We start from the raw sequence: 17,616 nt of genomic DNA, 5'->3' as shown, positions 1-17,616 counted from the left end.
TTTTTTTAATTCTTTGATTAATAGAATGATATTTAATTAATTGCGCAAAAAAGAAAAATACCACAAAATGTTTTTTTTTGTTTGTTTTTTAAATAATTATAATAATAATATTTAGCAATTTTGCAAAACCTTTTTAAAGCCCTAATTTTGTTCTGTTAAAAAAAAGATAAGGATATGGTAACTTAATTTCTAAACAGACTGCTAAAAGCCAAACTAATGCAAGTTGCCTAAAGTCAGCCAATTAGCGCCATAGAGAAGTGCATCAGTCGGTCAGTGAACAGACTGTAGGTGGCCCATGGACAAGCCGTCTGAGGCTACTACAGCCTAAAAAATTAGAAAGAATTCTGATGAGACTTAGTCTTAAAATGGTGTTCCCCCAAAAAACACCTAAAATGAGTTTAAACCTATGTTTTATTGACTTTTTATTCACACATTGACATCTGTGCTTGCTATTCTCGCACTTAAGCCTACACGCAAACTCTTACACGACAAATGAGTCTCAGAGAGATGTACAGATGGACCGGCGCCTTTAGAAGAGGCCAATGTCTCATTATTAACGTGCATTTGAAGTGTGCGCTACTTTGACAGTATATAAGTGTGTGTGTGTGTTGTAAGTGGGGGAATCTAGACCCTGTTAAACCCGGCCTTCCTCGGGGACTGCTCAGCTGGTGAAGGGGGCTGGGGGGGTTGGCACAGGGGTCTGTAGCTCTAAGAAGTCAAATTACCTCTGAGCCCGACTCATCAGCTCCTCACACACCCACACGCCACACGCTCATTAATGGTGTACTCACCAGAATATTAGCACAGACAGGACTCGCAAACAAGCACGCGAACAGCACCAAAGTAACACTCGTGCTGCAAGCCATGGACATAAAACTCTCGGAGCAACTATCCACGCTTCGCTACACACTCGCACGCATACACAACGCGCAAACACACAAAGGGATGCGCGCAAATATCTTCAAATAAACGTAACACATTCTCTCGCACACACACATACACACACAGGGGCATTCTTGCGGGTCTCTAATGAAGCCCCAGTTGTGACGGCATGGAGGCGTCTGAGGCTCCGGCGGGATAATTATGCCGCTCCCTCGCAGCTGAGTTTGGCAGATGTAGGGGAGGGGTGCGAACGGCGCCGAGCACGGAATAACGAGCGCGGGGGAGCGGAGGTGGGATTCGGCACGGACCCCGCCATCCGCCATTAGCAGCTTGGCACCGTCACAAATGAGTGTTTTTCACCAGAGCACCGGGAAGGGCTGCGAAATTCCAACAAATTCTGAGCTCGCACTCTGTTGCAACACCCAGAGACGGCGAGAGAGAGAGATCGAGAGAGAGAAACACAAACAAAAGCAGGGTGGAAACAGAGGAAGATGGGAAGGGAGGGGGGAAAAGGTTCACGCCGCCATGACCGGATTTGTCACCTCTCTCAGCGCAGGGAGCGCAAAGCGTGGCACCATGGGAAATTACCAAATCAGAATGCATTGATTTTCTTCAGGGAGGAGGCAAAAACATTCCTGAAAAACTGACATGGTTGAGAATTAAGAAGGAGATTGTATCAGACCTTTGTATTATTGAGAGCAGAGAGTGGTAGACTTTTGTTTTGTGAGGATGCTGAATAAAAGCGTTCTATTGTACGCCTCTGGTACGCAGGGACCGTGTACGCGTCAGGCCAACTATTACATCTTCCTCTCTCTCTCGTACCTCCTCGACTTCCATTTGTCTCTCTTTGTCCTCTTGTACTGTAATTACCATAGTGTCACCAAGGTAGGACCATGTGCTTCACTCCAAAGAATAACTTAAAGTAATTGTATAACTGTACGTGTATGTGTGTGACAGAGCTATCATAAGTGTGAAGAAGTCCCACAGCAGTGGATGGAAAATAATCTCCAAATGTTGTGCTTTCTGCCAGCTTTCTCTCCCACACATTTTAAGTCCTTAACGGTCCTTTTCCCAGGTTTGGTCAGCTGAGTCATCCGCCGCAGGGAAGTTGACCTTGCAGGCCGCTGTCACAGGAAACCAAGCCGCAGCGCCTGCTGCCTTGACTGCGACTTCACCCCGTATCTGACGATACGCGGCATCTGCTACAGCTGTAGCATTTAACACTCGCCATTTCTGTCACTAGCTAAAGAACAGCTGCTTTTGTTTCACAGCTCTTTTACTAGACACAACTCTGTTTCAAAATCTAGCGAGCTGCCTCACTGCCGACCTTTCCAAGACAGCAACATAACCATCGTGGAATCTCAAGTAGGCCCACACGGAATCTGCTCTGGAAAAATTCCTTGAGTTTCTCCAGAACTAGAACAACTGGTGTGTAGGAAGTTCTAAACATTTCATTCATCGCATTCTATCACATCTTATTAGTTAAACTGTGAAGATTTCCCCCTAAAAGAAGTATAGACAATGCTGAAAAATAAAAACAGAAGATTTTGAAAATTCTACACAGGCAGAAAAGGATACCACACAAGTAGAACTTCACCTGGGGATTTGGAATTGGATTTCAATAGAGTTTGCTAACAGACAACAAACATTGTACATAGTACAATGTTTTTAACTTTCAGTGCCTAATGAAATGTACATTTTTAAAATTCTCTTGGTGATTTTTTTTTTTTCCACTGAGCTTATTTCAATGCATTATGCGATTGCATCTCTGCAAAGGATTTCAATAGCCTTAGAATTTGCCCAAAAAAGAGATCTTAAGATGCATAGAACAGTCTTCAAGTCTGGAAAGTGCATCACTAGGTTTTGGAACAGACTATATAGTTAGTGTCACTCGTTCATTCACTCTTCTCAGTCCGTCTTCATCTCTCTGATGGTAAATGATCAATTTCAAGGTGACCCTGGCTGAATTACGGTGAGTGTTTTGTGTGTGCGGGCGGCTGCAGCCTGGACCCAGTAATTAACACCAGCGCCTAATGAAGTCCAGCTGCTCACCGCGCAGACTGAGAGGCTGCCAAAAACCAGGAGAGCCCCTGTCAGCCAGCCTCATCCTCTTCGCTCGCTCTCACTCACTTCCGAAGGTCAACCTCCCTCATCAGCACCCGGTCAGTTCATCTCTCTCTTTTTCTCCCTCCCTCTGTATCTATTCCTCCCGCAACATCTCTGTACTAAAAAGGGAGGGAAAGGCACTGATCATGCATTCCTCTCATCTCATCCCTAGTTCCTTGCCAAATCTCCCCCATTTCTCCTCTGACCCACGGATCCCTCCCCATTTCGGCCATTTGTCGCACCCCTCAATCGTTATGATGCTCAATAATCTTCTTCTAACATCATTCTCTTAATCTCTCCATTGGTTCGCCATCTGAAATTGTTGTACAAGCTTAAGGTGATATTTGGAAATTTTAGTGATGACGAATAGCCAATGAGGGTACAACATGATACAAAAATGAGCCAATCACAGAGCTCCTTCTCCAACCCAAACTTCTGGATTAGGTCGTCTATACACATACAAAAACACAACACATTATAATTTACATTCTGTGCAAAGTTATTAGGTCCATAAAAAAGACATACTGTGCAATATGGATATATCGAGACTACAACAGTTTAAGCCTAAACTAAACTAAACTAAACTAAACTAAACTAAAAACTAAAAACTAAAAACTAAAAACTAAAAACTAAAAACTAAAAACTAAACTAAACTAAACTAAACTAAACTAAACTAAATAAAAAGCCCGCTGAGTGGTGTTTACTTGTGCACCAGGCGTAAAGCACAAGTTCAAACTAGGGATGGACAATATTACAATTTTGTCCTATACCATTATTCTTTTTATTCATTATGATATTGTCGATAACGATGAAATAGCTGATATAACCAACATTTCTATACAAATAAAATGAAAATAAAACAAAATGAAACACTAAATTGAACTACAATATTCAATCACACCATTATAATCTACAGTACAATGTACAGAGAAAATAGCTATTCATTTTCAGATTTGCTAAAGATTACATTTAAGAGTGTTATTACATTATTACTGTTTTAAAGGATTAACTAGATTACCTTTAAGTGAGCATTCTAAATGTAAGATAGCAGAAATAAGCGGTACAATAAAAAACTACAATAATAAATACACAATATTTGATTACATATGATATTACATAATATAATATGCACAATAAAACATGACATATGTATGTAATATACATGTATGTATAACATGTATTACAATATAATAATTATTTTATTTTAATATATCCTAACGGATACAGTTTTGTAATCTCTAATATCTGATAATGGTAATGTTGTGCATCCTAAGTTCAAACTCTTAAAAGGCAACAGAATAAATCCTCAATAAATTGCATGATTTGAGGTATCAGTCTATAGTCTAAATAAAGTTGGAAAAGTTGCAAATTACTTATGAGCCATATACCACTAGTTAATTAAATGAATGCTCTAAATAAACCAGACGCAACTCAAAGCGAGCATCATAAAGACAGAATGCCTCTGAAGAGATATACATACAACAAAACAAGACAACAGACAAACAGCTGAGGCATGTTAGAGGCATACCCACAGGGTAAAAGTGAAGATTTAGAGTGAATCCTAAAAGAAGCCTAACAGGGGATAGGCCTATCTTAGATCTACCATGTCCCACACCTACTATTTTTGTATCTACAAGTCACACCTCTGAATTCCCTTCTGGATTCCTCCTTCCTGCCTTCCATCTCCTCTCCCACTCTGACTCCTATTCCGGATCAAAGCCAGGGTTCCTGTCATACAGGCACCTCTCACCGCTCCTCAGAGAGCGGCCTTTGAAGAGTCCGACCCCAGGTGGCCCCTTCTCCCACACACGGGCTTGAGCACATGCACACACTCTGAGGGGCCTCCACCCGTCTCTCTGGGACCTCCACCCCCGCCCTTCCATCGAGAGTGTGCCTTCCCCTGATTCCTGCGGATCTCACATAGAGCACTGATGAGCTGTGACATCCGCTTATTCTTTCCTCCCACACACACACACACATATATACTCACACACTGAGCTGATGTGCAGAGGCAAGATCACACCAGACAGCAGATGTTAATTATCAGTCAGTATTTAGGGGGCTTTATTTGCAGAGTTTACCTGGAACCGCTGTATCACCTGCTGTATCGCTCTGACCATCGCTTGTGGTCAACTTGATACAAGATCTATACCTTCTCCTCAACTCTACTCCTGTTAACACACACACCCCTATACACCTTGATTCACCATCTTAAAGTTCACCTCATGATGATCCAAAAAACCTATTTGACTTTTCTTTTCTCTGGCCGAAAAAAGTCATTTTATAATGCACTGGCCGCTCTTTTTCTGAAATTGGAGCTTTCAAGCAAAAAGCATCATTATAATGGTCCAAATGACTCATGCTCTATACATTTCAAGTCTTCTTTAAATTTAGAACCAAATAAGTCTCATTTATGAATGAATCATTCAGACTGAATCAACAGAAAAGAAAAGGTCTGAATTGACTGAATTGAAACAGTCCAACTCAAAAGAATGATTCATTCACAACTGGACATTACTAGAGCTCTCAGTAATTCTTATGAAGGAAACGGTCATGGAGGAAATTTAACAAAAGCAAAGTTTTATTTTAAATTCATTTTATTCCTCACAACACCAACAAAATAAAAATCATATTTTAAGATATATATTTGTCCTCTTTGAATCTTTAAAGCTTCAGTCAATGTATTGTAATTGCATGGAAAAGAACAGATAGAACTTACAAAAATTTTATATTTGGGTGAAATAACTATTTAACACTCCATCCTTATCACATTTTCCCCCCTCATCACGCATCCATTGTGTAACGTCATGTGCACGTAAGTCCTCTTCGCCAGCTACGACAGATGCCACTGTCACTCGAGAAAATAAATTCAGAATACTTAACGAATTAAGTGAGGAGCAAATTGCGGCTGGCCCCCTTTCATTATGCACAGATAGGCAGGCAGCTTGTTTGTCTTTTTAACAATTACCGCACGGCATGGAGAAGGGAGGGTTGGGAGAGTGACGAGCTCCTGATATTGCTGTTCCTTCCCCTCCACGGCAGCTGGCGGAGACACACCTGGACGGATCTGGGACGGTCGAGGAGGGGAAGTGGGGAAACGGGGCAGCTGCACCTCTACCAGATATACCTGAGAAAGATATGTATACACATGCTGCTATCATACCAGCACGCCAAAGATTCATTCAGACCTAGCGACTTCCTGTGTCAAAGATTATTATGTATCAGTACACCAGATCAGCTAAAGACACACTTCCTATGCAGCCTTCCCTCTAAATACACCTGCAACCCACACCCATGCGATTTCGCCACGTTGGCCGCAAATGTACCTTGTTTTCCATTCTGTTCCCACACCTTTTGGAGGAGGCTCCCCCTGAGCAGTTCTCTTATAGATCTCCAAACAGCTTGTAATTACCTTTAATAAACAGCATAAGAAGCAAATCAAGCGCAAACGTGGCAAAATGAGCTCTCAGGGGGATCAGACATCACTCAGCCTTGCAAACAAACATTTCGGCAAAACATTGCTGCCTCACTCCCTTTTCAACATGACATTCTCTGTGGGGGCTATTCAAAGGAGGGAGGAAGGAAGAGAGAGAGAAGGTAAAGGAATTAAATCACTGGTGTTTGGTCATGGAGCAGGTTAGGGGTCATGTGGCATGTTTGAGCTGTGTACGGTACAATAAGAACACATGATATATACCGTAAGCACTATACTGGTTATTCATTTTATTCATAAGTTAAAAATGTTATCTTAAATTTTTCACATTTATTTGAATTGATTTGTATCTGTTATATAAATGTAATTTTCAAAAACACTAATAATTAAATAACACTGGTGAATGTAATCTCGAAAATAAACCAACTTATTGATTATAGTTTTTATTTTTATTTTTTATAGAAAAAGGTCAGTAAGAGTTTTTTAAAATAAATTAATACTTTTATTCAGCACGTATGCATTAAATGATTAGAAGTGGCAGTTATAATGTTACAAATGATTTATATGTCAAATAAAAGCTGTTTTGAACTTTCATCGAAGAGCCCTGAAAAAAAGTAATCACTGTTTCCAAACAAATTTGACTGTTTTCAACTTGAGCAACAAATCAGCATATTAGAATGATTTCTGTAGTATCATGTGACACTGAAGACTGGAATAATTCAGCTTTGCCATCACAGGAATACATTTACATTTTAAAATATATTAAAATAGAAAAAACTGACACAAGAGACATAAAACTAGCACATCTATGTAGCAAATCGGTTACCAAATATTTAGTTTAGAAGTCATTATACTTTTTTCTTTTTTATATGGCCAATTGGAATCAAGTATTCCAGAGACCTGTGTAGTAAAAGCCAAACATATGCAGATGTGTATGAGTTTAACCCTGCACGTGTGTTGCATAGATTTGGTCAAGCTCAACTCCCTCATCCTTCTCTCTCCCTCTCTCTATTCACCTCTAGCAGCGCACCCTCCATCATCCCCCCTCAAACGTTGCCCGGCTCCTCTGAGGTTCCGCCTGGCTAGCTCCAGGTGGTCTATGATGTGCATGAGGGGCTGTCATCTGTTCCCATGCTCACGTACTTGCCACATGGGCTGCAGTAGAGAGCGCCACACCATTAACAAGCCATAAAAACCAACCCAACCCTTTTAAAACATCAGAACACTGAGGAATAACTGCTCTCACCAAAGCCACTCAACCTAACATCGGCTCGGCGCGCACAATAGAGACATCAGGGGCTGGATAACAGGGAGTGACATGCAATGTGAAGGAATGATGATTTCTTTTGCTCTCATAACTACAGAATGGAGGGGGCTGGAGTATGGCTACACACACAAACACACACACAAACACGGTGTGGCCCTAGGCTAGACACTGGCTTGCTCGCACACAGGCGCTCAGTGAAGTGAACACTCATCCACATTATCTACATCCATTGACTCCTAAAGCTTCTTGTGTGCTGCCTCATTAAGTCTGCGCTGACACAGAGAGACCGCGCCAGGTCTCCTTTAGTGGCCAGTCTCCATGTACGTGTGTGTGTGTGTATTTGTGTAGGTGTGTGTGTCTCTACAGCATGAGATGGGCATTACCTACAGCAAAATAAAAATGCACTGCTCTATAGCATCTCTCCATGTAAAAAAAAGAAAGAAAAAGAGCTCACACCCGTCATCTTTATCATGATACAACAATCTATCCCACAATCTTTCACTTTGCACTAAAGAAATGATCGACTTCAGCAACCGTTTGCGTACATGAAAACAGATTTTTGACAAATAATAGCTGTGATGTGACAAGACAACGATTCAAATGGAAAAGCGCACCCACAGTTGAGACAAGAAGACTATTATGACATCACAGAGAACACCCTGGGGTCAAACGGCAAGCATCTATGTGGTGTTGCCTTGACAACACACGTGTGACTCGTGCTCCAGGCATCAGAATCACTGGGATGAATAACTAAGAATCAACGGTGACATTAGCAATACTCTCTGGAGAGCAGTCTCATTCAGGTGTATGTGTGTTCATGCCCCTGGCCCAGCCCCATGCACAAATAACCACTATGGCAATGTGTGTGGGTGTACGTGTGTTTTTATATGTGTGAACTGGCAGAGGGAATTGGATATGGAATTCAAATGACATGACAATATAACTAAGGTTGCACTCTTTTACGTTCCTTTTTAGGGTTTCATATTATGTATTTTTCATATTATGTAAAATCATATTTTATATTTTTACATTCAATATTCTACTACTGAAATAAAAGAGTTTCATGTACTTTGTTTAATCCAAATTGAATAGAGAATTGTCTATTATATTTGAATGTATAGAAGCCGAATTAATTCTAAAATTCGAATAAATGGGAAATTCTAAGAATGATACATTTTATGAAGCTAAAAAGTCTTTGAGTTTCAACAGACAAACAGACAGACAGATAGATAGACAGATAGATAGATTCAAAATGCTCAATTTAATTTAACAAAACTCAAAAAATATTTTGTTCCAAGCTCACTGAATATAGCACCACCGCCAACATTCAAAGTATGTTGCAACAACTTCTATTCTCTATTAACAAGGAGGACGTAGGATAGATAGACTATTATTTATAAACCGCAGTATGAACTATACCACCATAAAAGAAGATGCTGTTACTCCACTTGCTATATAACTAATGGCAAGAGCAATATGTGGGGAAAGTCCACAACACATTATTGTTTTAATCTGTCACAATGTAATTCAGGCTTTGCAAAGACAGTTGCCGACGGATGGGGGCTCCTGAGTCATTTCTTATTTCACATGCGGCAAAAAACTGCTTGTTTAATTCTGTGGGTCAAAAAGAGTATGGAAAATGAGCATGAAAAACTAAATTAAAAGGGCCTGAGGGAAAATAAATAAAAGTATGGAATGACCCCTTTATGTGACCAATCATGCACTGTTCTCTACCATAGCCCCGCTCCTTCTACTCAAGCAGTGAGAGATGTATGTGTGCCTGAGGGGGGGTCATTCATTCAGGAAAACTAGCTAAGAATGGAGAGAGATAAGGGGGAACAAACCTTGCAGCTGGGCAGGCTCTCCTATGGGCCGTCCGACAGGCAGGGAGGGTGGAAAGAGAAGGCAGGGTGACAGTTAGTCAGCAGCACTATGATCACATGAGGGTTAGATGGTGGAGGAGGGGTCAGACATGGGGGTCATGGCTTACTCATGGTGACGTTATGGAGGGAGACTGGGCTGCCATGGTTTTGCATGTCTTAAATTGTCAAAATACACTACAACTAGAAAATAAACCATTGGTAAGGGGTGAGTTTCATCATTTACTCACCCTCATTCCAAATCATCAGGACCGCTTGAATTATATTTTTTGTCATTTTGACAACACACTTTTATTACTAGGAAAAGACTAAACGTCTGCTAAACTACTCTTTTTGTGTTCCACAGAATAAAAAAAAACATCATACATGCTTGGACCGACATGAGCCTCATGAATCCCAACTATTATTTGAGCATTCATTATCCTAACGTGCTTCCAGAATGATCGTCGTATACAAACTAACAAACTTAAATGGATAGGTCACCCAAAAATGCACTAACCCTCATTTTGTTCCAAACCTGTATGACTTTCTTTCTTCTGCGCAATACAGAAAAAGATCTTTTGAAGAATGTTTCAAATGTTTTTGACCATTTAATAAAAAGCCAATTGGGTCTAACACAACACTGGATCCCATTGATTTTCACTGTATAGACAAAGTAAAAAATATATATAGTCATACAGGTTCGGAACAACATGAGGATGAGTAAATGATTGTGCATTACTGTGTGTGATGTACAACAGCATGTTCTCTAACGGTCAACCCTGAACCTATCACTGAGAAAGATCACAGTGGCACAAAACTCTAAAAAAAGGCCTTGGGAAAGTGGAACAGAGAGAGAGAACCGATACAGCACAGACGAGCAAGAGAGAATCAGGGTTGGACGGAGGGGGGTGAAGAGGCTGACTACAGCTCAATCCACTAATAAAGGCAGATGAAAGGGAGGTTAAACACAATATGCTAATTGAAATGTGTTGGCTGATTAAGGGCGATTGAGAGGAGAGTGGACGTGCTGTGAGTTCTGTACGCCGGTGATTAGTGCAACATTAGTGTCTGCATGCTTTTCCTTGCGACGTGCCCAAATGGACGGATGGAGATAGAGGTGGGGGGAGTGGATGGAGAGGTGAAATGAGTAAAGCCTCCTTCTGCTCACCTCTCTTACTGTTCCTATACTCTCGCCCAACATGAAAAGCACAAGAAAACACAGAAAACTTCTCAAACCCCAAGGACTGCATTGGGGCCCAAAAAACAAGCTTGCCTATGTGCGTCTAGCCTGCCTAGCAAAACACAAACATTATAAAACATCACACCTTATCACAAGGACTGTCAAGAACGTGTCAAGGAGGAAATGTGGAATACTAGGCCGAGCACCTCGCTGTAATGTCTGAGAGGCCTTGTACTTCGTGTCTGCTTGTTTGCTACTCAAGCTTATTTTCCCTTTTCTCGGCTTGCTTATCTGTCAGTCTGTCTGTATTTTTATTACTATTATTTTTCGGTGCACAATCTTTTGTGTGTGAAGGTCTCTCAGGAGCACAGAGGATTTTTTTTTTCTGCAGGCTTTATTGTTTTCCGCTGCGCAGCTGTAGACCCACGGGGTGCCCCCTGCAGGTGTGAGAGTGTGTATGTATGTATACGTGTGCGTGATTTCGTGCGTTTGCTCTCAAGAGTACGCGTTTGCGTAAACTCTCCCCCTGCCAGCAGGGCGCGCCGCTACACAGAGGTGATCATCAAGGGGTGCTGTGCTAAATGAAGACTAAAATTAAAAGCAGTGCACTGAGAAGCCAGTGACTATGCGGGCACGTCCCCATGAGGGTGGCCCGACGGTGGGACACAAAATCTTTTTGCCCCCGAACTAACAGCCTGGCTCAGAGGGGTTCTGTTATATTAATATGAATATAAACTCACTGAGCTGGATCGAGCTCCCCTTCTCATTTTCATCTGCATCCCTGTCAAGTCAAAATGGTGTATTTTTTTTGCTAGCACTGCCAAAGAGTGATTTTAAGTCTTTTGCTTTATTAGGCAGATGCTGTAGAGAGTGACAGGAACTTTTATGATGCATTGCCTGCATAAGCATATATGCTAACTGCTGTATTCTGACCCATAATGATTTTGTCATTATTTACTCATATTCATGTAATTCCACTGCATTTTCAGGGTTTTTTTTAATTATACATTTTATTTTTAACAACATTTATAATTTATTTTTAAATCAATATATATATATATATATATACCAAAGATAATAAATAACTTAATAGGTTTTATTACATACTATACTGTGTGTATATATATATATATATATATATATATATTGATACATACATTGATATATATATATATATATATATATATATATATAAATAAATTATAAATTATAAATGTTTTTAAAAATAAAATCTATAATTAAAACAAAAACACTGAAAACGGACTGGAAAACGCACTATATATATATATATATATATATATATATATATATATATATATATATATATATATATATATATATATACCAAACATAATAAATAACTTAATAGGTTTTATTACATACTATATATACTGTATATATATATATATATATATATATATATATATATATATACACACACATACCCAGCTGTATAAATTTACTTGGTGACACCTTTCATTTAAAAGAACATAATTCTCATTCGTAAGACCTTGTTGTTCAGCCATGTGAACTGTCATTGTGTGGCAAGTGCTGTATAACAACTGCAAAAAAAAAATATATATATATATATAATAATAATCTATTTCTGTGTTAGACAGAAAAAAACCAATATGGTATGAAAATATACAATATAGGCATGAGACAAAATGACACAAAAGTAAATAATGTACATTTGTATTTTTTTGTGAACTGGGTGAAATATAACAGCACACATTATATACTCTATTCATCAGCCTGTTTAGGCTCCCTCAACAACAGTCTATTTGCATCACACCACCAGTCACTCAACTAAATGCCACAACGCACCACAATTCTCAGCTTTATTCCTTCTTTCTTCACTTCAGTCCAGTCATCCTGTGTCATGTCTGAGACAGGTCTTGGTGTGGGGCAGTGAAATGTGTAAAGCAGTGTCTGTCTCCTCACAGGGGAAATGAAGGGGGTTACACCGGCTCTCACATTATGGAGTGTATGCTTTCAGATGCGTTGGAAAAATATTACTGTTATTGCCAGGATTGAATTCTGTTTCTCTTGTAAGTCAGAAAAAGTCCTTCACTAAAGTATTTCCAACAAATAGTCCTGTAGTGTGACAAATTAAACAACAAAATTTGTATATAGTCTGCCAATTAATATGAGGTCATAAAAACTGCATTTATAATAATTTTAAAAAGTAGTTTTAGATTAAGTATAGCACATTACAGGCTACTGCTGTCACAGATTGACACGTCATGTCAACTACACAGATAAACAAAGAATATGCGTTTTGTTGTGTTAATTGTTGATCTGGATCAGAGTGTGAAGTATTTGAAAAGATCATAATTTCATTTCATAAAAAAATAGTCAAGCTCTAACAGACCAATAGGATGCCTCCGCTTTAAAAGGTGACAGAGTAACTAGCCAATGAGATCAGACAACCCTAAACAGAAGCTGAACAGACTATCACTGCAACATTAAACTAATGATAATACAGTATAAAAAGTCTAAAAGTCTGCATGACCCTGTGCAGTCTGGAGCTGTCGGTTGTTTGATGAAATCAGGGCAGCGCTAATGAAATTCATTTTTCCCGTACACGCGGATTGCCGCCTCCGTGCTAAGGAAAATCGTTACGCGGTCTCTCTGCACAGAGACAAACGTCTACATTAAATAATCACACGGCTTCAATCAACAGGCAGGGAAAAATAAACCCACATTCCTCCAGGCTCACCGCCTCCTGGAGAACGGAGCTCTGATCGCATTCGCCTGCCTCACCAGTCGGATTAATTAAAACACTAGGCTTTTTCCACCCCTCCCATCTTGGTGTAATCAAGCTCTTTTGCAGCAAACCGCAACAGCCCGAAATCTTTATCGATTCCCTCACCTATGCTCAATGCTGCTTACACACAAACGCAGGCGGCGAAGATTTGAAACGACACCAACATAATCTAAACCTAAATTAAAGATCAAGTCACAAAACCTCAAGGTGCCCTAACCACCTGAAGCATGCCTTAGGAAGCCTTCAGGTGTGTAAAACGAATGTTAAAGGTGTGTGATTTTTTTTTTTTTTTTTTTTTTGTGGGAGGAATGTCTCTTGTGATTGGTGCACGTTCCTCTTGGGCTGTTGGCAGAGCAAAGTGACGGTACAGAAAATGACACAGGCAGCGTGCTCACGCAGTGGTGGGGCGCTCACAGGAAGGACACGAGAGAAAAGAGGAGAGGAGAGGAAGAGAGGGGAGCAGATGTTGCAAGTTTGAGGAGGTAAACTGATTGAGATGAGGTGTCACCTCAGCCTACTGGTGACTGTGAGAGTGAGAGAGGGGAGGGGGACAGAGCTGGAAAGAGTGAGAGGAAAGGAAGGTGGGGGGAGGCTAGGTGAGGTATGATCACACCTCGGCAAAAAGGTAGGATGACTGAAACAGGGAACTGAGTGTCTGTGTGTATCCACAAGCAGGGAGAACGTTGCAAAAAAGAAAAGAGCTGGAAGTTGACAGAATGTGTCTGTCTGTGTATCCAAGCTCTTATCAGATGTGTCAATCATATATAAGAGCAGGCATGTGGGTAGGAATGCACAGGGACTTCGCATCTACTAAATTCACATCTTCAACATATATGCAACAACCACACTCTCACACACACCGTTGCTTTTGGCAGAGGAGAATGCATGAATATGCATAGTGAAAGCACTGATGAAACACAGAAGGCGGAGAGATCAAATTTGTGTGATTTCCACAGCTGCCAAACGGTGAGCAAAAAGCACAAAGCTAAATTGTTCTATTTAACACGGCAGGAGAAGAACATGTAGCCTACTAAATGCTCACTCAATTAGTAAGTTCAAGCCAAACATTTAGCAACGATAAAATGTATGTTACAGTGAAACTGCATTGAGTCCATTTGCAGTCAAAATCAGCGATTTCAGTAATTGTTTGATAGTGACAACCATCAGAAAGCACACATAATATAAATGAGGCTGTCTACAAAATTAAGGATTCCTAATTTGCTGCATGCAATTATAATGTGAAAGGACCATTCTTGACTAAACACATGATGAATTATAGTCAATTTCATTGCTTGAATATCAAGTAAGATATTTATCTTTTTATGAATGCATTTGTGCATACATAACATACTTAAATTGACTCACTACATTGTTGTAAAAAAAAAAAAAAAAAAAGCCTTTTAACCTGTTAACCGTCACCAGTGCGTGGGCGCTCTGAAGCGTTTTTTTTTTTAAATAGTTCAAAGTTACTATTATATTTAATGTTATTAACTTGACAAACTATACATCATTAAAACGATATAAGACTCAAGTTTCAGTATTTGATCACTATTGTATTCTGAATAACTTACAGTGACAGTTATGTCTTAATTTGTGTCAGGAGTTATGAAATTAAAAAATGAGTCGTTACCTTTAATATGAATTATGAGCCTCAGCCGGTCTCATTCAGAAAAAAACTCCCGTGCGATCGTCATGACAGTGCTTGACAAAACAACGTCCCTCGGGGCTTTTAGCTCAAACATGTGCAGATGTGGAGAAATATTGATAGATTCTCATAAGTTTACATCAGATTTCTATAGACAGGAATAATATTTATTGAATTTATACCCAAATGCGTCGATGTAATCATTTTGAGCGCTGTATACTCTGATGTAACGTTACTGTGTTATCAATTCATACTGAAAGTGAGGGCGCTGTTGCACATAAAGTCCATATATGGATCACATGAAGAAGAGCCATAATCATGTGACATTCAGGAAGTCCTGCCACAACAAAGCTATCCGAGATCGCTGTAAAGTGCATATAAAGATGTTTTGAAGACAATAAACATGATTGCAATGATATTTGATTTACCTGTGTTCTTCGAGTCATGTCAGGTATTTTCATAATAATAGATTATATGTATAATGTAATGCTAATCGAGATAGACTTTCAAATTGTGCAGAATTCAATAAAATAATATATTTTCTATCTGATTTTTTTATCTGAAGCCAAATCAGATTACAGAAAGTTATTTAAAACACTCGACTTGCGCTATAAAGTAAGTTTGGAAGACAAACATAGTTTTATTCTCATAAATTGTCGTGTATTGATGGTGTGCTAAGCTAACATGCTAGCTAGTACTGAGCACCTGCTACCTAACTTCGGTGTAATTTTTATGATTTTTTTCTAAATAAGAATGCTTACTAAAATGTTTCGTTTTTCAAAAAGGGCATTTGATACAGTTTCACTGTGAAGTGAGAACTTTTATAAAAGAAATGAGGGATTGAAACAGTGTGAATTGCTAGTCGTTAGTGATTATAATGCAGACAAAAGAAAAGCATATTTAGAGCAATAACCAGGCTGGAGAGGTGTGAATATGTGCAGGGGAGACTGAGACTGAATGGGGCTCGTTTTTGCATCACAAAACAATAGAGGCAATAGACTGAATAGATGCTTATAAGATGACAATAAACACCAGTCTAATCAAAATAAAGTCATATGACATGATCTTGAAAAACATTGAACTAAATACAGAGTTTTAGACTTATCATCTTCAGATTTTAAATATAACTTGGCCAGACATGTGGCTTTAGCTGCAGTGCATTTCTAGATTGCTACAATGCCAACTTCAATTTTATTTTCATGAAGATGTTTCATAAAAATAAATGTATAATAACTTTACAAAACTTTGAAGCTATTTATAACTATTTTTTTTCATTATGACAATAATTAATTCTACATTTACAATAAACTTCCAGGTGTCAGCTTTCAAATGAGATCTTACTTGTGCTTTTAGTACAAAGGGTTCATGAACTGTATCTGTTTCAGTTTGGGAATGCCATATCTGAGGATTTTTCAAAAATGGGGTTGCAGGTTAACAGGTTAAAATCTGACCAGCCCTTATGACTGTGATTTAAGTATGGGGCTGGTTGTGGTTGTCGGTAACTATTAGGGGTGTAAAGGTTCAAAATACTCATGGTTCGGTTTGTATCACGGTTTTGGTACGGTTTGATATGCAAATCTAATGTATGTAAATAAGAACAAATAATCAAACAATAAGTAATACCACAAATAATAAATACAATAGAGCAAAGATACAAATGAAATAACCAACACTTCTTAGGTTTCAAGGTAGTCTTACAGAACTTTTCAGGTACAGAAACTGAATAAAGTAATCAAATTTAAAACAACAACTCACTGTATAAATTAAATATAGATTAATCCTTTCTTTGTCTTTTCTTGTTTGATTAACATTAAAAACACAGACTGCAGCAGATATATTAGGCTGCTCTCACTTTAAGACATAATGAACGGATCAAATATACTAATACATGCATTTATTTCTCAACTGTTTATGTTTACAAGGATACTCTCCAAGACAGGTATATTGACAATTCTGTGTGAATTTGTCAACCCAAGGGCAAGAAGACATGAAAGAGAACTCAATTAAGTACTTGGACGCAGTCTGAAATGCGACTTTCTGTGTGTGCGCTTCAGATGTGTGCGCACAAAAAACTTCTCAACACAAAGGTTTCTTTCGCGTCTTCTTGAGCTATAATGTTTAAATTAAAAACACGCAAAACTGATAAACTTTCGTGGCGATGCAGCACTGGCCCAATGAGGACAGTGACTGTTCCGTCAACTATCACAAGCATCTTTTGTGCTGGCCCCGGCCATCGGACAGGCCTTACAGTCAAGCTCTGACCAGATCTTTTGTTATTGTTTTGTGTCTGTTCGAGTAAGCACTGAGTACCTGTTTAAACATAGAAAGCAATGTGTGCTGTTTCGGTCTCACCTGTGCTCACGCACTATCAACACACGGTGGATGACGACGTAAAGTAACCAAGGTGCAAATGCGTGCCGAACCACAGGTGGAGAACGTAAAATTTAACTGAGAACTGTTAAACCCCTAGT

At 39.2% G+C, this 17,616-nt stretch overlaps 1 protein-coding gene across 4 annotated transcripts in view; it reads right to left on the bottom strand.

Annotated features, from left to right (window-relative positions):
* znf423 (zinc finger protein 423) overlaps positions 1 to 17,616 on the bottom strand; it is a 117,285-nt gene that overhangs the window by 60,519 nt on the left and 39,150 nt on the right. For 2 of the 4 annotated variants that reach the window (XM_056253894.1, XM_056253904.1), the window contains exon 4: positions 9,533 to 9,553. The exons of the other annotated variants lie outside the window; for them this stretch is intronic. In XM_056253894.1, the coding sequence (XP_056109869.1) occupies positions 9,533 to 9,553 (21 nt within the window). The remainder of the gene's footprint in view (positions 1 to 9,532; positions 9,554 to 17,616) is intronic. 4 annotated transcript variants of the gene reach the window in all.

The sequence above is a fragment of the Rhinichthys klamathensis genome, unplaced genomic scaffold (assembly GCF_029890125.1).
Source record: "Rhinichthys klamathensis goyatoka isolate OS25496 unplaced genomic scaffold, OSU_Roscu_1.1 h1tg000005l_1, whole genome shotgun sequence".
Classification (NCBI taxonomy): domain Eukaryota; kingdom Metazoa; phylum Chordata; class Actinopteri; order Cypriniformes; family Leuciscidae; genus Rhinichthys; species Rhinichthys klamathensis.
This window is presented reverse-complemented; position numbering and strand designations above follow the sequence as displayed.